This window comes from Drosophila virilis, chromosome 5, assembly GCF_030788295.1.
Source record: "Drosophila virilis strain 15010-1051.87 chromosome 5, Dvir_AGI_RSII-ME, whole genome shotgun sequence".
In the NCBI taxonomy this organism is placed as follows: Eukaryota; Metazoa; Arthropoda; class Insecta; order Diptera; family Drosophilidae; genus Drosophila; species Drosophila virilis.
Genome location: NC_091547.1, coordinates 2319107 through 2340287, shown reverse-complemented (window position 1 = coordinate 2340287; position 21181 = coordinate 2319107). Strand labels below are relative to the sequence as shown.

Below are 21181 nucleotides of genomic sequence, written 5' to 3'. Positions count from 1 at the left end.
CATTCGAGTTCACAATATTTTGTTAGTACGGTTTTAACAAGAGGAAGTTGCGGCATTTATTTATTAACAATTAAATTGTAAGCTTCGCATGCCAGCTTTAAGGAATCACGATTATGACTGCACCGTCAAGTGCCGCCAAGTACAGCATGGCAATTGCATCACGGCGGCGCTCACCAAACGCTCCATTGAGGATCAGCCGCTGGCGGCATTTGTAGCCAAAACGTGTGCCAATTTCGCAAATATTACGGATTATCTGGGCCGTTCCGCCGTGCACATGTGCGCTTCCGTGGCACGCTACAGAATACTGGAGTGGCTGCTTAACCATGGCGCGCCCATTAATGAGCCAGACTTTGAGTCCGGCAGCAGCCCACTGCATCGGGCTCTGTACTACGGCTGCATCGACTGCGCCGTGCTGCTGCTGCGCTACGGCGCCAGCCTGGAACTGCTGGATGAGGATACGCGCTGTCCGCTGCAGGCAATATGCCGGAAATGCGATATAGATGCCAACGCCGAATCGCAGTGAGTACAAAGAACAGCAGAGGAAACCCGAATCACTGACCCGGCTTTTTCCACGCAGCAATGAGGCGCTTGTCTGGGGCTCCAATAAGAACTATAATCTGGGCATTGGCAATGAGCAGAATACACTCACACCGCAGGCCTTGGATTTCTTTCGCAAATCGAATCTGTGGCTGGAGCACGTGGCGCTGGGCGCCTATCACAGTCTGTTCTGCGACAAGCGCGGTCATCTCTATGCCGTGGGTCACGGCAAGGGCGGCCGCCTAGGCATTGGTCAGGAGAACAGTCTGCCGGCGCCCAAGCGTGTCAAGCTGCCGCTCAAGCACAACGACGAGCGCATCATTTCCCTCAGCGTATCCCGACAGCATTCGCTGCTGCTCACCAATCGATCGCTGGTCTATGCCTGCGGCATCAACGATACCCATCAGCTGGGCGTGCGTGACGCCGGCGAGCATCTGACCACATTCAAGGAGGTGGTCGCGCTACGCGACAAGGGCGCCAGCGATCTGTTGCGGGTGATTGCCTGCGATCATCATTCGATTGCGTATAGCAGCCGGTGCATCTATGTTTGGGGTGCCAATCAGGGTCAGCTGGGCATTAGCTGCAATACCAGGACAATTGTGGCGCCCGTATTGGCACGTAGCGTTTACCGTTTGCTAAGCAGCATGCACTAAAGCCTCCCCAAATTGCAGATGAAGCTGGCGGATCGCACAGTCATACGCTTCGTGGAGGCCAACAATGCGGCCACGGTCGTCTACACCGCGGAGAAGCTCATACTGCTCTTCTATGCCGACAAGCCCAGAACCCTAAAGACGCCCAAGTGAGTGCATTTCCATATCTTAACCCAAACCAATCTAATTTGTTTAAACCCCGATCAGCTATGAGGATCTCAAGAGCATCGCTGTGATGGGCGGCAATCTGAAGAACTCCGTCAAAGGCTCCATTGCGGCGCTCAAGCTGATGATGTTGACCGAGACGAATGTGGTGTTCCTCTGGTACGAGAATACGCAGCAGTTCTACAGGTATGTGCACAGTCTATTCGATTCCTGCCTTCAACCCAACCCTAACCTGCTTATCCCTTACAGATGCAATTTTGCGCCCATACGTTTGCCCGCAATCAAGCGCATACTTTACAAGTGCAACCAGGTGCTGGTGCTCTCCATGGATGGCTGCGTGTATCGCGGCAAGTGCAATCAATTGACTCTGCCGTCGGGTGCACAGGAGAAGCCCAAGACGAACAAGGACATCTGGCAGAACAATGATCAGCATCGCACGGAAATCTCAAGGGAGCACTATGTCCGCATCGATTTGCAGCGTGTGCCGAACATCGATCGTGCCGTGGACATTGTCTGCGACGAGAGCTTCGCCTCGTTTGCCGTGCTCCAGGAATCGCATCTCAAGTACTTTCGCAAGCCCGCACTGCCGCGCCGCGAGCACAATTTCAAGAAGCTCTACCACGACACCAGCGAAGCGGATGCCGTCCATGACATAGTCTTTCATGTGGATGGCGAAAACTTTGCGGCGCACAAGTTTATTGTCTTTAGCCGTGCGCCGGGCTTGCGCGAGCTGGTGCTCTGCTATCTGGACAAGGATATCTACTTGAATTTCGAGAACTTGACGGGCAAAATGTTCGAGCTGGTGCTCAAGCACATTTACACCAACTACTGGCCCACAGAAGATGGTAATGCGGCAGCTCACAAACCCGTATTCATTTTCTAATTTAATAGTCTTCCCTTTTGCTTGCCAGACATTGTGTGCATGCAACAGAGTCTGGGTCCGAAGAGTCCGGCGCAGCGCAGCCGCGTCTGTGAAATGTTTCACACGCATCTGGAGAAATTTCAGCTACACGAGCTGGCAAAATATGTGCAAAGGTGCGTTGAACAGTTTGTTTGTCAAATCCTACATTCATTCTGATTAATCCTCTTGCAGCTACATTTCGGAGCAACAGTTGCCGCTGCGCGTCAAGCAGCGTTTTGGTCGTCTGCAGCGCTCCCATCATCCGGAACTCTACGACATACGGATCGTTTGCGAAGATGGGCAAGTGCTGGAGGCGCACAAGTGCGTTCTGGTGGCGCGTCTGGAGTATTTTGAGATGATGTTCATGCACTCGTGGGCGGAGCGTAGCACGGTCAATTTTGATAGCGTGCCCGTTGAGTATATGGAGCCCGTGCTGGACTATCTGTATAGCCTGGACACGGAGGCATTTTGCCGGCAAGACTATACGGAAACGTTTCTATACAATATGATAACGCTGTGCGATCAGTACTTTATTGAATCGCTGCAGAACGTATGCGAATCCTTGATTCTGGACAAGATCAGCATACGCAAGTGCGGCGAGATGCTCGACTTTGCGGCCATGTACAATTGCAAACTGCTGCAGCAGGGCTGCATGGATTTCATCTGCCAGAATCTGGCCCGGGTGCTCTGCTACCGTAGCATTGAGCAATGCGAACCGGGCACCCTGCAGCGCCTCAACGAGCACTACCGCAAGATGTTTCAGACGGTCTACGAGTATCGCCAGATAACACCCTTCTCCGAGGCCATTGAGGATGAGCTGCTGCTCAGCTTTGTGGACGGCAGCGAAGTTGATTTGGATTACCGAATGGATGCGGTTCGTCTACCTTCTAGAGCCCTGCATCGAGTCAGCTTGAGCTGAACCCATGCAGAGCTTTACTTATATCTATATTCAAATTGTAACTTGATGCTTTGCCTTGCCTAGGATTCCAAGCTAAAGGAGGTTGCCAAGCACAAGCAGAAGGAGCTGCACAACAAGCAGGATGCGCGGCACTATGAGCAGCAGGCCATATCCCGAATGCTGCGTACGCTGAGCATAAGTGCATCCGATGCCGAAGCATCGCCGAAAACATCAGCTGCAGCTGCTGCAGCTGAGACCGCCAACTGGTCGCGCGTTGTGGACAAAAAGGAGCAGAAACGCAAATTGGCCGAGACGGCGCTGAAAGTTAACAATGTGCTCAAGCAGGAGGAGCAGCCCTCGCCGGACTTGGTCGCAATATCGCCACGTGCTCCGCCAGTAAAGGAGTCAACGCCCCCGCTGCCATCCGCCAGTCCTACGGAGTGCAGCACGCCCCTGAGCAAGAGCTATAATCTGGATCTGAGCACGCTCTTGCCACAAGCCCAAAAGCTGTCCCAGAAGCAGCGCAAGCGTCTCTCCTCTGAATCACAGCAGCAGCAGCAGCAGAGCTGGCGCGCCCAAAGTTCAGTTCAGCCGCTGGAGCTGAGCACGCCCGTCGCCGTGCCCAATGCATGGGGCGTAACTGGCACATCGCCCCCAGCATATGGCGAGCCCTTTAGCTCACCAACTGCTGCAACGGGCAGCAGCTCGGATCCCACCTCCTTTGCCAATATGATGCGTGGAGCAGAGCCGGGCAACAGTTTCTCCCAGATCGTGGCCGATGAACGTCGCCAGCGCGAGAGCTACGAGCGCATGCGCAACAAATCTCTGGTTCATACCCAGATCGAGGAGACGGCCATTGCCGAGCTGCGTGAATTCTATAATGTCGACAACATTGAGGACGAGACAATCACCATAGAGCGCAAGTCCAGGCCCAGCACCATTAACTTTTCCACCTGGCTGAGGCATTGAGCCGACAATTTCTTTGCCAATACATTTATTCATGTCGATCTGTGCGCGTGTGCGTGTGTGTTGTTGGTTGTGCGTGCGTATGCGTGTGTTCGTGTGTACGGAATAAAGACGCGGCGTCGCGTTGGCGCTTCAGATGTAGAACTCGGAACCACCTGCAAAAGGTGCATTTAGGAATTCAGCATTCAGATTAAAAGCTAGTTAAAATGGGACAGCACATTGCGGACAAATACAGTGATCGCTCGGTAAGTGCCCCACGGCTTCAAATTAGCATTTTCCAAAATTTATAAACCTAATTCCATTTAGCATATTCCAATTTTCAATTCCAATTCCTATTTCTATTAACAAATGTAAATGACCCTTGGATTAGATGCGTCTTCTGAAGTTGGCTATACTTAGGTCGTACTAGGTTAGATCGGATAACTATATAGTTGACATAGAAACTATTTATCAAAATTTGATTTTCAAGATATGCTAATTTAATTTTTTAATTCCGGAAATAGGCCCCTAACTTGTTTGAACAACTTTTCTGTTTTTCAAGCTATCCCAACCAAAATTTATTATCAAAAGATTCTATGTGCTGCTAACAAAATCACAAAGAGATATATATAAAAATCTTATTAATATGGGATTACTTGAACATGTCGAAAGACTTGGTTAAGAGTTTAGTTCTTATGTGAAGAAGTTTTTGATTTCGAAAGATATTCTAAACAAGTTCAGTCAGTACAAATATACGACTATATCATATAGTATTCTATCTATCGAACATTTAGAATCGGACTACTATATCATATAGTTGCCATAGGAACAATCTGAGAAATATTCGACGCCCCCTTTATACCTTGAGAACTGGATATTCAGATTTGTTTTCGAAATTGGATATACTTTTGGAACCGTAGCGAGCACTGATATTAAGTTTTTATGATACTACAAATATCACGGCCTAGCCGTTGTCTACATATATTGGACGCAACATTTAGTGTAACAATTTGTTTTTTTTTTTTTTTATTATTATTATTATTATAATGCATATACGTAGAGATATTTACAAGCTTGGGACACACGCATAGCGAATGAGGCAACAAAACACATGACGAATAAATATATAGAAAATAGAAAACTATATAAAAAAAACCCAAAAACCAGTTGACAATGACATGAGCTGAGAACGTGGCACAGTGAGGGGCGGACGTGAGGAAGGGTTGAAGTAATGGGAAATGGGAAATGGAAATGTTGGCCAACTCAAAAGCACTCCTTACGAAAGGCGAATCCGTATTGGTCACACTTGACGCGCAGCGTCTTGGCCAGCTGCGGCGGTCCGCAATAGAATACGGTCACCTTGCCCTTCTGCTGTGCCTGCAGCTGCTTGAAGACCTTGTCCCAGTTGGGTCGGCCGGCATTGGTGCGCGTCTTCAGGCCGGTTATAAGATCACGTTTGCCCTGCCAGGCGGAAATATGGAAGATGAGTGGACACCAAATCGGGCATTAATTAGCATCATTACCTTCTCGTGCAGCAGATCCAGCGCCAGCTGCAAACCCACCGCCTTCATGTCCGTGCGCTGCAGCGCGCTGGTGATGTACATGTGCATGTCCAGGAAGCTAGCGGAAGGAACACCACACACAGCCATTATTAGCTAGGATTAGGGACTTGATTGGTTCAACGTACCGTTCCATGGCGCCGCCCAGCTCTGCCTGCTCAATCTCCAGCTGGGAGAGCAGATTGACGAACCACTCGAACGAGCGCTGATCGCGATTGATCCAGAAAAAGTCCACCTTGCGCAGATTCATCACAGACTTGGGTATCTCGCTGGCCCACTCGAACTGGCAGCGCGGACAGCTGTGCCGTGCCTTCCAATACCGATGCATAATCGACTGCAAAATGGACGCAAAGGGCGTAACGCCAATCCCCGTGCCAATGAGCACCGCATGCTGTGCCCCAAAGATGTGGCTAGAGGGTGCGCCATAAGGTCCATCTATGAAGATCTGCAAAGGGGCAAGGCGTTAGCTCGGGTTAGTCGCGATGTGCGTGTGGGGATGCGTGTCTGTCTGAGCCCTGCAGCGAGTCAATCCAAAAGCGTGTGGCATACTCGAACGATCATTGCGAGCACAATTGAAAGAATCAACTCGAGCTGATCGAACGTGTATTGGCACAACTCGAACCTGGTTCGAACATCGTGTGCTTAACTCCATGTTCGATAGGTGGGGTCTGTCTGTTTTGAGTATCCGAGTTTAATTTAAATAAATTTATCGTATGACTCGAACTGTTCGAGTTGCCTGTCAACTCTGTCGAAAGTATGAGCTCGAGCCGCTCGAACATCTCAAACATGTTGCTGACTCAAACGATTCGAATGAATCATTTGCTAGACAGGTTGAGTCAATTGAGTATCTAAGTTTAATTTAAATGAATTATTCGCAGCAGGGCTCTAGTGTGTGTGTGTGTGTGTGTGTGCGTGTTGTGACCCGAACCTCCATGACGCCCGCATCAAGTGTGACCTTGCTACCGCTGTTAGTTGTGGAGCTGCCACCGCCACCTCCGCCGCCGCCGCCGCGATTTGTGAAGGATGTGGACAATGTGCGCAGAAATGTTGGACGACGCAAGCGCGACTTTCTGCTGCCCGTGCCCGTGCCCGTGTATGTGTTATCCTTGGAGAGCAATGGTTAAGGATTAGCATTGGGATTTGCAGCTTAAGCTTGAATGTTAGTTTAGATGTTTTTTGTTTTTGTTTTGGTACGCACCTCGAGCGGCTTGTCCTCCATGGCCAGACTGAGCCGCATCAGCTGCTGCTGCTGCTGCTTGTCGGCGCCGCTCTCCGCCCGACTGAGACGACCCTGCTCCGCAGCGCTGTTGGCTTCCAAGGCGCCACTGCCCTCGGCCGGCGTCTGCTGCGACTCGCTCAGCTCCAGGCTGGGCGTCTTGAAGGCTATAATGGTGGGCTTGTTGCGCATGTAGCGGAAGCTCTGCGCCAGCGACTTGTTCTGCGGACTCAGATAGGCCAATCCGACGCTGCTGTTGCGGGCGCGTCGCAGGCGTCTATCGTCAAAGGCACGCTCCGATTCGGAGCGCCCCAATGCGCGCAGGCTGCAAGGAATATTGTTAGTAATCCATGTAAGAGTGCACTATTCGGGTGTGCGCGACTAGCAGATACCCTGAGCCCAGTGTTAAGCTGGCATTACAAACATTCTAGCTTGCTTCTCCGTTGCACAAGATTCTAGCTTTCTTTTGCAGGATTTTCTTCCCTTAGCCCTAAACTAAATCTTTTGAATCTGTGTCTGCTTTACAAGAGTCTTCCCACCAAATTTGTGGTCTCTAGCTCCTATAGGCTTCGAGATATATCAAAAGATATCGATTGTTATCGATTTTATGGAAACTCAGGCACGAGCTATCGATAATTTTGAGATGAAAAGCAAGAACTAGTGTCTTTGTATTAAGAAATTGGGATCGGCTTAGTCTTACCTCTTATTAACTTCGATATATACTTAGAAGAGCCTATTTCGATACCGATTATTATCGATTTCAAGGAAACGGTTTAAGTTATCGATGAATTTCGAATAAACTAATACTAAGCGGACAATGGAACGCCTACTTTCTCTGTAGTCCTGATCAAGGTTTACCCATTTCCAATGGATGCTGGATATATAAAACCCACTTTGTCCCAGTCTAAGATGAAACTTACGCCTTGAGCCGGCTGCGCTTCTTGCTCTTCATGCTGATGTCCGGCAGCGAGATGCTCTTCTCGAGCGGCCGCTGCTTGAGGCTCAGATCCTCGCGCTCATTGCCATCGCCCACAAAGGCGCCATTGGCTATGCCCGTCGCCTGGCTGCTGGACTTGCTCTTCGGCTCGGCGGACTCCTTGCGCGAAAAGGTGCGCTGCAGCGTTTTCTTGATGCTCCTTATGCGATTTACGCCCGTCGGAGCAGCAGGCGCATCCAACGCGCCGGCAGCTGCAGCCGTCAGCTTGCGATGCTGTCGTGGCGGTCGCTCCGGCGGCAGCTGCTCGATCCGGCTGCTGCTGCTGCCAGCCAGATTGCGTGCTAGGAAATCGGTTTGCGGTGTCGTCGTGGGCCTGGACTTCTCGGCCAGCGCCGGATTGCGCGCCTCGTTCAGCAGCATGAAACTGGGCGTGGGTATGGCATGCATGTGCTGGTTGAGCTCGCCCTGGTGCAGCTTCTGCTGCTCGCGCTCGAAGTAGCGATAGAGGCGATTCGTCCACTCGCCAACGGTGCGTATGTGAAGCCACATGTAATCCTCCTGCTCCGGCGCCGAGCTGATGGTAAACGGATGCCACTCGTAATTGGCAATGGCGGGTATATTCACAAAGACATAGTCGCCGGGTCGAAAGTTAAAGTTGAAGGGACGCTTGATGACCAAATGGATGACCTTGGAGGGCAGCAACAGGCCGGAGCTGATGTACGTCTTGCCGTGCTCGCCGCGCATCCAGACAAAGCGCAGCACACGCTCCACAATATAGACCAGGCCGGGCAGCATGAACCACTTCCAGAAGTTGGGCCCGTGGAAGAGCGTCAATATCCAGAAGGGCACGTACAACAGATGCGTCCAATAGAACACCTCAAAGCTGCCCTTGCGCCGCACAAACGGCTGCGAGCACACGAACATCACAATCAAAATGGCCAGCAGAGCGATGCCCGTCGGATTGGCACAGCCCGGTATCAGGCCAAACAGGCCCGGACGATCCGTCAGCAGCCACTCGCCGATGGTGTAATGGCCGGCATTTATCTGCGGATCATTGATCACAATGATGGAGAAGTTGAACAGATGCATTATCGTGTGCACCAGGCTCAGCACCGAGATGGTTATTCCCGTCAGCTTGTGCAGATAGACATGATGATCCAGCGGCAGAAACGAGGACAGGCCACGCGAACGCAGATAGGTCAGCGAATGCCGCAGCATTAGCACCAGAACCCAGGCGCAGTTGAAGTTCAGACATTGACCTGTACGGAAGGGAAAGAGGAAGGGGTTTAGAGACCACACATACTAGATATCATATCGATGGACCTCTGTGAACCTAGAGTCTATTGGAGATAGAGACATAATATTTAGGCACCAGGATCTCATAAGCCACAGCTCTTGGAGTCTCTGAGTTTACGGAGGTTGGATACCATTTAAGTAAACCCAAACGCTGTAAGAGCTGGATATTTCGCATCTAGGCGCATAGTATATGACTTCACTGAGGTTTCATCGATAGGTTCTCACTGAACTCAGAAGCTTTAAGAGCTAGAGCCATGACCCCCATGGCCCTAACCCGTACCTCTTATAGTCTCTGAGTTCACTGAGAACCTATCGATACGATCTCAGTGAACTTAGAGACAATAATTGATAGAGCCATGGTAAGCCGTGGCTAAACTGTAGCTCTTAATGAGCCCAAGTTCACGATTCGATCTCTGTGGTCCCTTCTAAGAAACATGGAACAGCTGCTCCACAATCTCGTACTCACCACAAGCTCTGGCTATGATCACAAAGCCATTGCTGGCGCGATACTGTATGGCACGGGAGATGAACAGGCACAGATTGACGGCAATGTAGAAGAATAAATATGAGACAAACACCTGGTTGTTCTTCATATAGGCCAGCGTCAGCTGGTGAGGTATTGTGTGCCACAGTCGCGAGGATTTGCTGCCAGACGGCGGCTCCTCCGCAATGGGCACCAGCCAGCGATCAATGCTGCCAAAAATGAAGGAATACAACAATTGGGATGTGATTAAAAGGGATGTGGAAATGTGCTTACGTAATGCTGAGGTTCTCGAGCAGACCGCCATGCTTGTGCAGCTGATTCTTGAGCGCCTCGTAGGTAATCTCGCCGCTGTTGTGCGGATCGGCATCCTCGAACATGGCGCTGGTTAGATCCTCGATTTGATCCTCGGAGAACTCCATGCCGTTCTCCTTGATGCAATGCCGTATCACATCGTGCAGCTCCTTGTGCTGTATTAGACCATCACCTGGAACACATGAATGGGGATTAGTCAAGGAATGCCTGTGGAATTATCTGGCACAGACCATCAATATCGTAGACCTTGAAGAGGAAACGTATCTTGTCATCGGCCGATTGGCCCGAGAACTGATGTATGGCATCTATAAACTCCTGCAGCGATATTGAGCCCGAATTATCCTTGTCGAATATTTGAAAAACGCGTTCCGTAAAAAAGGGCTGGAAATAATGGCATAGAACTAACTTAAATGCAACTTAACTAGGTTTATTTGACTTACATTTTTGGATGTGACAATTTTTTGGAACTCCTCGCGTCGTATCTCCTGCTCGTTGCCCACAGTATTGCGAAAGAGCTGCTCCAAGCGCGCCAGCGAGCTCTTGTCAAAGCCCGTGCGGGGTCTACGAAACAGAAACAGAGTGTATTATTGTACTTGATAGATTGAAAGGTTGTAGTTCTTTATAATATGGGAAAGTGGAAGCATAGGAACTTGGTTCTAGCTAGGAAGATCTTATGAAATTAGGTATGTAGGCCCTGCTAAGCCATAGCTCTTTTAGTTTCTCAGTTTACTGAGATATTATTGATATGACCTCAGTGAACTCAGTGACTGTTAGAGTCAGAGCCATGAAATTTTGTGGGTAGGCACTGCTAAGTCAAAGCTTTTATAGTTCCTAAGCTTACATAGATTCTACTGATAATACCCGAGTATACTGAGAACCTAACCCCCTTTTGAAAACATATCAGATATGTCCAGGCTCCTTTATAACGAGAGTTTACTCGCCATATAGCTTACCTGGAGTTGGTTAGATGCGATATAAACTCCATGACCTGGTTCGTAGAGATTAGATTGGTGCCATCGACATCGATGAGGCGATAGAGCTTATCCAGAATCTGCAAATAGTTCCGGTTAAATAGGCGCACGGCTTATATAAATCAGGCGATGTGCTTACCCCCCGCGTATGCCAGATATCGCGAAAGTTCTTAAAACTGACTTGGCTCTTCTCGCCGCATATGACATAGGCCACAGATTCAATTTGCTCCGCAAAGTCCATTTGGCGATCGTCGCTGCGAGGCAAAAAGAAAAAAAAAAAAAAAGAGACCAAGCCAAGTATTAACATTACGATTGCCATTACCGGCAACAAGCCACAATGCTCCAGCTCCAGCTCCAGCTCCAGATTCAGCTACGTCTGCAGCCTCCCGCGCCCGACACGCTATATTTGTATTTGAATGACTTCATTACGACAGCCGGCCAAGTGACAGAGGAGATCGGATTGGGGGGGGGGGGGGGGGGGGGGGGGGGGGGGGGGGCAGCGGAGCATGCGGACTATGTTAGCTGTTGTATATGTTAACATACAACACAGATAGCATCACCATCGGCGATGGCATCGCCGCGTCGCGCCGTTGGCGTGCAAAGTGCAGCGCTGGCATTTGGCTGACGCAGCTGGAATGCCAGGCAGAGCCAGGTTGGGTTAGTTGGTTGGGTGTGCGTGCTGGGGACAGGTGAGAGCAGAGCGCTAGGCAGCGCGAGATGGCGGACTGAGACAGCTTTTTACTGGCAGCGGGCTAATTGTTTTGGCACCGCTTTCAGCACAAGAAAAAGGAATATCAGGCAAATGAAGAGCCAGAGAAAAAAAAAACCAACAAGTAAATTTGCTGGCGTCGAGCATGCACGACTAGCAGTTGCCCTGTGAACAGTTCTGCTCGATTTCTGGGAAATGTAGCAAACGCTGTCGATTATTTGGAAAGAGCTCTTTGACAGTGGGACGACCTAGGGGGCTTGGACATGCCACCCTAATACACCCCTTTTGCACACACTTACAGTCTACAGGGTATACCAAGGGCAACAGCTTCAGCTGGAACCTGCACTTACGTGAGTCGCCCCTTGAGATGCTCGATCCAGCGATCTTGCAGCAAATATCCATTGCGCTCCAGATCGAAAAGTTGAAAGAGTTTCTGCTGAAATTCCTGTAAAAAAAAAACCCAATGAGCCAGTTGTAAAGAAATACAATTTATATGTTCGCTAATTAATTGATAAATACAAACTAAATACAAACAATGTGCTTGAGTAAACACATTTGTTTACAGTCTCGTCGATTTATGCGCTGCAGAACATAATCAAAGCGAATTCTGTTTCTCGACTGGCCTTAGGCCAACTCTCGGCTGTCGGGCATTAATTAAATGCTTATTAATATTTTAATGACATTCAATCTCACGACATTTGTCTGCACATTTGTGTATATTTTTATTTATTTCAATTTTTTTTGTTTCTTCTCTTGGCTTGTTTGCATTGGCCAGGCCCGAACTGGCGATCGGGCGATAGCTGCCCAGCCCGATGAAAAAATGTGCATATTTAACGGATGAGCAGGCGAGTTTGGGCCGGCGACTGGTTCAACAGCTTTCTTGGGGCCCATAAAAAACAGAACAGAGAGAGAGGGAGAGATATAGGGAGGGGGAAGAGACAGAAAAGCACAGAAACAACAAACAGCATAAATCAAAAAACCGAAAAAAAAAATAAACCAGTTTAATATTTAACAGCGGGTAAAGGACCACAAAATATGTGGCACAAGGTCAACACACACACACACACACACACACACACATATATATATATATATATATATATATATATTTATAAACACACACACACACACACACAGTAAAAGCTCTCGTGAACACAAACCCTACAGTTCCAGTTTTTTCTTGTCTTCAAAGAAGTTCAAAAAGAAAAGGGGAAACAAAAAAAAAAAAAACAGAAAAAAAGAAAGAAAACTTTGTTGATCTTGAAAAGGTAATATTTTTTTGAATTATTTTCGGATCAGTTCCGAAGAAACCGAAAAATCTCAGTGAGCTTTAATTTTCTATTTATATTTAACCCAATTTTTATATATTCCCAACTTAATCATAAATCAACGAAATTGGCAATTATAGAACGCCTTAATATGTTTTTTATGCTCTGTGTAAAAATATTGGCTTAAAAATGTATCCGAAGTGTTCTCAAATGCGTTGCTTAACACTGGCTATAAAATGCAGTACGCATATTGAACTTTAATAAGCGGATCCATTCACAGCTGCCAATTTCTATGCTAACAAAACGAAAAATCAACAATATGTGATCAAGTCCCTGGGAAAATGTCGATTTCAGGCCCTTTAAGATCTAGATATACGAAATTTGGTATAAGGCAAATCAAGTTTATTTTAAATGTTCGATAACTTGCGCCATTTCTAAGCAATCGATAAAATTTGAATGTTCGATAACCTGTTCCGTTTCTAAACAATCGATAAGAAGTTATATCGAGATCCTTACATTTCGCATTTGGATTATAGATCCTTGTTAGATACTTCACAGATTACTTAAGATTAAGAAAATAACCGGAGTTTTGGAGCTTAGAACTTTTGTATGCCATATTAGAACCTTTAATATTTCAAAAAAGATCGGACTATAAACAACGAAAATAATCAAGAATGAATTTTTGATAGTATATAAAGTTTTAGTTACGATCAAGGAATACTTTTTTCTATATAAATAGGATCTTTCTGCGAAAAAGTTGTCCTTCATATATTGGGAATACAAAATAGGTTATTCATTATTGTCCATTATTATAGTTTTCACTGTAGTTAAAGATTCACGCTCATTTGCATATCGACACCTCGTATATTGGCGAGTAATTAATGCAGCTACATTGTAGCTGGACTTACCTCATCTAAGAATAGCTTGCGGAATGCCTCACGTGTGTGCTTCCCCTCGCCAAAGCGGGCGCTGCACTCCGATATCAAGAGCCAGCGTTGTTTTTCGCGTCGCGCCTCCAGCTCCATGGAGCTGCAGTTCTTATCTAAATTAAGCTTGTATCGCTCCATGTACAAATGCGATTGCGGCTCATACGGCACTTCCTGCTTGCCATGGGCGTAATCATTGGCAGCGTCACCTGGTTCCGCAATCAGTATGCTGGGCGAAGCGGCGGCAACGGCGGCGGCCCCAACGACACTCAGCTGCACGGATTGGGCATCCAGGTCCAGCACAGCGGGTGGCGGCAGCTGTTGCTCAACGCTGACAGCATTCTCGGCGGGATATTCGCGTGCGCCGTGCAAACGCTCCAGATATTGGACAGCCTGCTGCAGCACATGGCTGACACCGCTTGGCTCCGAGCTGCTGTGGCTGCTGCCGCCGGGCAGCTCGTCGGAGAAGGAGACCTTTTTGGGTGAGCGCGACGGTGTTATGGGTATGTCCAGTGATTTGTTGGAGGACACCGAACCGCGATGATTGTCCTGCGCAGGCGAAGCGTTATCCATTTCAGACAACAATGGTTTAACAACTATTGACACATTTTCCAAAACTGTTGCACTTGCGCACTGCACTTTATCGATTTGTGACGAGTTATCGATAACAGTTGAGCGTTTTACCGTTGGCTTTGCGACAGAACGATAAGCATTTACAGCGAAGAGCGAGCACGGCGAACAGCGACAGAGGGCGAAACGGCGAACAGCGAACAGCAACGGACAGCGAATAAAAGCAACACCAATCGGACGCAGCAACGAGCAGCAACTGAAAGCGAAAGCTCGCAACACGAGCTGCAGCCCCCCAATGCGAGACGTGCGTCGGCCCTCGGCTCGGCTTTGCGCTCTTGTTCTTCTTCTTCTTCTTCTTATGTATGTTGTTGTTGTTGTTGTTGTTGTTGTTGTTGTTGTTGTTGTTGTGGGGATCTGGCTTGGAACGCGTTTAAGTTGAGTTTTTGACGTGCCAAAATCGCGTTAATTTCAAAGATTTCGAATTTCGATTTCGATTTCGAAAACAATGAAGCTATCATAAACTATGGCATTCACAATATATGTACATATATATCGAACTGTGGGCAGAGTTGTTTACGATCCTAAACGTTAGATAGATATTCTAATTTGGTCTGTGCGATTCATGCTTCATGTGCTCTGTGTATTTTATTTGATAAGGTGCAAATAATTCAGTTGTACAGGTGCGCTTTGCCGATGTCTTCAATTTTTTTTTTTTCTTCTTTTAATTTCAACGCCCGTGTTTCGTAATAATCAAACTTGTTTATGTGCCGAACGTGTCTGTTTCCGAATTCTGCTCTGACTGCATTTGTAACACATTTTCACGAAATGACTGGGATGTCGGTGTCTATCAAATTGTACATTTTGCCACTGCTTTTCTTTGTTTGACTCTTGTCTATATAGAACATACTGGATATACAGGAAATGACTGTCCGCTGACCGTTGCCGTTGCTCAAAGGTCTTATCAAAGGTGGCTCAACTCAGGTTAAACAATCCGCTGACAGGTAACATTTTAAATGAGTGTTAAATAGTTCATTTGCCTAGCCGTAACCGAAACTGAATCAAGGCCAAACACATCTCGAAAACATGCAAGTTTATATCAGTACCTACAGACAGACAGACAGACAGACAGCCCCATTCACAGCTTTAGACACTTTCAACAATATCTCAGTTTTGTTTTTTTATCGAGTCATTGAACTTGGCTTTCGATTGCAGCGCCTTGAATAAAAAATAATAATGAAGTAGAAGCCGAAATACACCGAGACGCAGTCTCAGTTTCAATTTCAGCCAAAGGGCAAACACCAAAAGATTTGTGGAGCAGTTTATTGCTGCAGATACCCAGTAATTCAATTGCATAGGGTATGCAAAGTGCTTGCACTTAAGCAACTGCAACACCATTGGAGTCTCTGTTAAGCAGCTACCATGAGCAGCTCGTATGTTAATTGTTAACAGAATGCGATAACATACTTATGTTCTGTTAAATACATTCTAATGTATGTTAAGCAGTTGCCGTTAGCAATTCGTATGTAAACGCGTTAACAGAACGTGATAACATACTTAAGTTCTGTTAAATATATTCCAATATTTTTCATCATATTAAATAGTCTATTTAACCTCAACATTTAGTTGTTTTACAGGGCATTGCTTTGTCGTTCAGCTAGCAGCTAGCAGATTTTCATTTATTTATCCTAATAATTGCATAAACAATGGCCAATATATATGAATATGATCGGTTGATTAATGTGCGCCATTGGCCTTTGCCTCGGTCATTGGTCGCCCGAACCGCTGCGGAGCCCAGCTACCGCTTACTTTTACTCCGGCCAAACAAAATGGCGGCGTTTGCGAGAGCCGAACATGGGGCCCAGATTCAAATTCAAGATCGTGTCAGCAGTTAAGCTCCACTGTGAACACCAGTTGCCGTTTCAATAATAATAATCCGCCGTCTGAATGTGTAGCTCGCATCGCATCCCAATCTTTCGCTCTTCCTCTCGCTCTTTCTGTCCGTCTCTCTCGCACCCACTTTGCAGTCAGTTTATGCGTTTCACGCATTTATGGCCATTGTTGTTAATTGCTGAAATTGGCATTCCCGTGCACAGCAGGCGGCTTCACTACGCACCGGCAGCAAGTCACATTTGCCAGCTCCCAGGGGAGCCGCGGCTGCCTCTGCTACGGCTGCTGCGGCTGCTGCGGCTGCTGCAGGCGGCGTAGGCAGCTAGTTTAATTGACCATTGGAGCTGGCGCTGGCGCTGCAATTGACACCGCAGCGGCCAATTATAAAGCACCTGAAATTGTTTTGCCAGCTTTGGAGAATACCTATAAATATACTTATATACGAAAATGAAATAAACAACAAGGAATAAAGAAAATAACTGCTGGATTTGAACCGGCGACCACCACACGCAGGCTCATGACAGCAGCTACCATTAGCAGCTCTCATGTTAAAGCGTTAACATAACGTTCTAAACATTCTACAGTTCTGTTAAATATATGTATTCCAGTCTATGCTAAGCAGTTAATGTTAGAAATTCGTATGTTAAAGCATTAACAGAACGGAATAACATAACTTAAATTATGTTAAATATACTCCAGTCTAGCCAATTTCCCATACCACCTCTCCCGCCCCCCCCCCCCCTTGCCAAGCAAAAGAAAGCTACCACCAATCAGTCAGTCACTCACTCAGCGAGGACAAAACTCTTTTTACATTTTTATTTTATTTAAATATATTCAGCCGCCGGGTGGTCCATTGGCTTGACATACATAGAGGCCGCGGTCTGGCATGCAGATTGATTTGCTTGGGCCAAAACGTTGGCAACTTTGTACGCGATTTTCCAAATGGCCAGTCTCTCATCAATTTCAATTAAGTTTCCAGTCATTATCGCCATTCCAACAGCCATCCAACTGGAAACCCAAAACTCTATAGACACACACACACACACACATACACAGACACAGACAGAGACACAATCCGTTGCCCGTCATCATTATCCAAAACATGTCATTAGGCGGCGTTGCACGGCGGCAGCGTTGACTGCGGCAACGAGCTATCCAGAATCCTGTTCTGACACTGCTATCAGCTTGCATTCCAAGCGAGCGCAGCGCTGCGGCAGCGACGTCAGCGTCGACAGCGGAAATTGGCAGCGGAGGGGCGCTTAAGCGCGGCAACTCCAAGACGCAGTCACAGACTCAACGCAGACGCAGACGCGCTAACATCGCCTTCAACGTTGTCGTTGTTGTTGTTGCTGCTGTTGTTGTTGTTGGTGTTGTCGTCGCCTAATAAAGCAGCCGCGCGGCGATCGCAACGCTAATTAAAATAATTGAAATTTCTCACGGGAAACGGGCTCAGCTGGCAAGTGTCGCTATTGCGCGCAGGGCATCCACCACATCGATGGACCACATCCCGAAACGTTGGCCATATCCGTTGCAAGTGCGGCTAATTGCAAATTGATCTCAATGCAGCAGCAGCAGCAGCAGCAGCAGCAGCAGCTCAGGCTTGGACATGTCCAACAATCGAATTGACAGCCTGGGCCACATTATTTGATGGACATTAACATGGATCATGGCATCCGCGTCGGCGTCGGCGTCAGCGTCCAAGTTGTCGTCGACATCCTCCACATTAAGCCAGTTGGCATAAATGCATAAATTTCATTAGCTGCCAGGCGCTGTGCGTATAAATTTTGAAGCGCAGACAGTTCTTGGCCAGAATTGGAGTCGCTAGTCGCGAGTCGAAGTCGAAGACTGGAGTCTTTACCTGGTGTTGGCACTTAAATTAAATGTCAGCTTAGTTGGCTGCGTAAATAATTCAATATTTTTGTAGGAGCAGGCAAAGTGATGCAACCAACAGCCGACAGGAAACGTGGCCAACGTGACGCGCGCGTGTGCGTGTGTGTGTGTGTGTGTGCGGCGTGTATTTGTGCAGATCTAAGCAAAAGATAACGTAGCCCAAGCGGCAACAGTGTTGCCAACTGCCGCTTCAAAAAGGCAAAATAGCTGTAAATAATATTCAAAATAGGCAAGTAACAATCATTGAGTAGAGCGTTGCCAACTGCCGATTCAAGAAATAACTGTAACTGTAACTGCTGTTAATTGTGTTTTTGTTTTCAGTGTTACCAGCTGCCGCTTTCAGAAATATATTTGAAATAGCTGAAATCGCGTTTTGAGCACAAATTGTGAATATGCAGAGCTGCTGAAAATAGCTACGTTTTGGCTATAAAACAGCCAAATGGGCAACACTCACGCGTGCATATTCAAAAGTTATTCACGTTATTCACGCGCTCATTCTGTGAGTGCGCCGTGCGCCGTAAAGTTGTCGAAAATGATTTGCAGATCAAGATTTGTGCGCACAATTTATGTGATAACAAAACCCAAGTGCTTGCAGCAGCAACAACTGCGGCAGCAACAACTGCGGCAGCAACAACTGCTTTGGGCCCAGTTGTTGGCCCAATTAGCGAGGCGCTTCCATTTGAAATGCAAACAATTATTAGTGCCTCCATGTAGCGCTAATAATGACGCCTTTAAATGTGCAATAACAATTTTTGAGACGCGCAAAAAGTGCATACCCCGGCTCACAGTGTGTGCGTGCGTGCGTTTGCGCGCGCGCGTGTGTGTGTGTGTGTGTGTGTGCGTGTGCGCGAATGCCGCCCATTGGCTGGCTGGCAAAAGCAAAGCAAGAAAAAAAAAAAAACGTTCGCCTCATGAGCTACGTGCGCTGTTTACTGATGCAGACTTCGCGGACAGGCTTCACTGTACAATGTACGCAATCATATTGGAGAACAGAACAAAGAAAAAAAAAAACAAAATGAAATAATAAAATAAATTGGTATCAAAGTGCTATCAACGGGCCTGCAGTACATTAAATACCCGAGCAGATATTTTAAGTAAATTGTTTGCGTGATTTTGACGTTGATTTTGATTTTATGCATGGAATATGTTTGGAAACTAGCTGGGATCTTCTTGCACAGCTTGAATATTGCTTTCTTGATTAACTCAGGTGTTATAATATTTATAGAGATTTGACAGGGATGCGGAGGAAGGTATCCTAAAAGTGAAACATTTAGGATGTGTGTAAAACCTTTTCGACTGCAAATAACAAATATACTAACTGTGAGATATTTAAGACCTTCTAGAAGAAACCAAGTCAGGCGCACAAGTCATTATTCCATATTCCAGACTTGGTTGCTCATTTTACACAATTTGTGACTAGCTAACAATATCCTATACAGGGGTATATAGGTGTTAAGTACTTCCAATATTACGCATACGCAACGTTGCCCAACCAGGGAATAAGCTGAGACAGCTTCAGGTGGGAGTGAGGGATTAGGCTAAGCAGGATCCCAAAGTGGCATCTCTAAGAGATTCAGCTGCAGAGGCTGGGTACATATAGCAATTGTTTTACTATCCCTAACTATATTTTAGCAATAGCAACATTTTTGATTTAAATAATTCCCAAAATGCAAACAAAAAGTCTATCTGCAGTCCATAATATTGTCGAAACTCCACCAAATTTGTAAAAGTGAACATATTTCTTCTGAGAATTTTAAACAAAATTCATGTACGAAAGAATCTCTAGAATTTCTTATGTCCAAATTTTTGAAGTACCTCAATTTTTCTTTCAACTAAATGTTCATTTATGAGGATTGACTTTTTGAGCTCTAGATTAAGTGAGAAACCTAAAGGAAATGATGAAGAATTGTTTTAAAATGTTTACAAAAATATTACGTATACGCATTTGTTAGAGGAAAACAGAGAGAGACTTGAACTTTAATAGTTTTTTCTGCTCAATTTCTGGTATTGAAATTTGATTATAGTTTCAATTTTGATTGAGCCCGAAAACCAACGCTGATCAATAAAAATTTGTGACAGCTTTTGGAGCCGCTTTCTGTTGATAGACAAACGAAAACATTAATCATTTTGCGAGCAGCTGCCGCAGCTGATTAAAAATTGGGCGCAGCGCGCGATACTTTGGCCAAATGAAGCCCTTGGGAGCACGGCCTGTTGCCAGCTAGAGCTGTGGCCACCAAGGAAATGCACCAGCATTGAAATGCAGTCGGGCATGTCCGCACGGGCTCGGGCGACAGCTGAAACAAAGTGTGTGTCAGTTGCAGTCAAGTGGAGTCATAAAGCGCGATCTCAGTGGCTGGCACACAGAGGCCCGAGACTGACACCTCGATCAGTCACGTGAGTGGCAACTGGCAGCGGTATTGGGCACGGGAGTATGGCGGGATTTATGGGCTGCCCAGCGTCAGCTTAATGAGTTTCCAGCATTAATAAAAAAAGCGCACACAAAGGAGCTGGGTGCTGGTGGGAGTCGCAGTCGAAGTAGCGGCTGGGGCAAGCGCTTGACTGGTTCCACACACATGAACAGAGACACGCACACAGCGCAATTGGATTAGATTAGACGTGGCCCAGCTGTCGTGACAGGTTGAGGCTGAAACGAAACGAACGAATGAGAATTTATGGCCAATGGCCGTGCGAGCCAGAGGCCCGGTCAGCCCGGTCAGCTTGGTCAGCTTGGTCAGCTTGGTCAGCTTGGTCAGCGCCTGGTGCGTGCATTGGACGCAATATTTTATAATGACTTCATTACAACAACAGCCAAAGCGACAACAACAACAACAACAACAACAGCACGAGAGCTTGGGGCCAAACTATCGAAATTGCAATAAAAAGCTGACTTTATTTTGATTTTCTTTTGGCCAAATTTGGCTGCTTTGATTCGTCGCATAATTGCCAATTACCGTCCGTTTGCCGTTTGTGGACCTCGTGGGCGCACAGCCATTGCCCGCTGCGTCTACGACTATATATCGCATATAATTGCCAAATGATTTTCTGTGTTCAGTCACGCGA

The 21181-nt window shown here is 47.0% G+C and overlaps 3 protein-coding genes across 8 annotated transcripts in view; 1 reads left to right on the top strand and 2 right to left on the bottom strand.

Moving 5' to 3' along the window:
* Positions 1 to 21181, bottom strand: part of NaCP60E (Na channel protein 60E) — a 96130-nt gene that overhangs the window by 71181 nt on the left and 3768 nt on the right. The window lies entirely within an intron of this gene.
* On the top strand, positions 3 to 5237 carry LOC6635833 (inhibitor of Bruton tyrosine kinase). The gene is made up of 9 exons (XM_002059432.4): positions 3 to 519; positions 578 to 1151; positions 1209 to 1336; positions 1395 to 1538; positions 1602 to 2197; positions 2264 to 2387; positions 2446 to 3127; positions 3236 to 4362; positions 5157 to 5237. Exons 1-8 carry the CDS (start codon positions 89 to 91, stop codon positions 4118 to 4120), a joined length of 3564 nt encoding a protein of 1187 aa, XP_002059468.1. The 5' UTR covers positions 3 to 88; the 3' UTR covers positions 4121 to 4362; positions 5157 to 5237.
* Positions 4130 to 14610, bottom strand: Nox (NADPH oxidase). Of its 4 annotated transcripts, XM_070210021.1 has the most exons (15): positions 13757 to 14610; positions 11931 to 12025; positions 11011 to 11125; positions 10854 to 10951; positions 10341 to 10461; positions 10131 to 10281; positions 9862 to 10072; positions 9571 to 9797; positions 7792 to 9067; positions 6854 to 7196; positions 6584 to 6760; positions 5784 to 6100; positions 5620 to 5716; positions 5377 to 5557; positions 4130 to 4272 (listed from the first exon to the last, which is right to left on the bottom strand). In XM_070210021.1, the coding sequence occupies exons 1-15, from the start codon at positions 14345 to 14347 to the stop codon at positions 4250 to 4252; spliced, it is 4023 nt and encodes a 1340-aa protein (XP_070066122.1). In that variant the 5' UTR covers positions 14348 to 14610; the 3' UTR covers positions 4130 to 4249. The 4 variants fall into 4 exon arrangements, with proteins under 4 accessions (XP_070066122.1, XP_070066123.1, XP_002059467.2 ...); XM_070210022.1 differs by lacking the exon at positions 6584 to 6760; XM_002059431.4 differs by lacking the exon at positions 4130 to 4272 and having other exon boundaries at positions 5093 to 5557.

Bases quoted from the DNA above. Each gene is read 5' to 3' on its own strand.
- LOC6635833 (XM_002059432.4), top strand. From the start codon at position 89: ATGCCAGCTTTAAGGAATCACGATTATGACTGCACCGTCAAGTGCCGC. The intron at 1,337-1,394 runs GTGAGTGCATTT...AACCCCGATCAG, and splicing joins AGAACCCTAAAGACGCCCAA to CTATGAGGATCTCAAGAGCA. The intron at 3,128-3,235 runs GTTCGTCTACCT...TGCCTTGCCTAG, and splicing joins TGGATTACCGAATGGATGCG to GATTCCAAGCTAAAGGAGGT.
- Nox (XM_070210021.1), bottom strand. From the start codon at position 14,347: ATGGATAACGCTTCGCCTGCGCAGGACAATCATCGCGGTTCGGTGTCC. The intron at 9,798-9,861 runs GTAAGCACATTT...CATTTTTGGCAG, and splicing joins CTCGAGAACCTCAGCATTAC to CATTGATCGCTGGCTGGTGC. The intron at 9,068-9,570 runs GTGAGTACGAGA...CCTTCCGTACAG, and splicing joins GATCATAGCCAGAGCTTGTG to GTCAATGTCTGAACTTCAAC.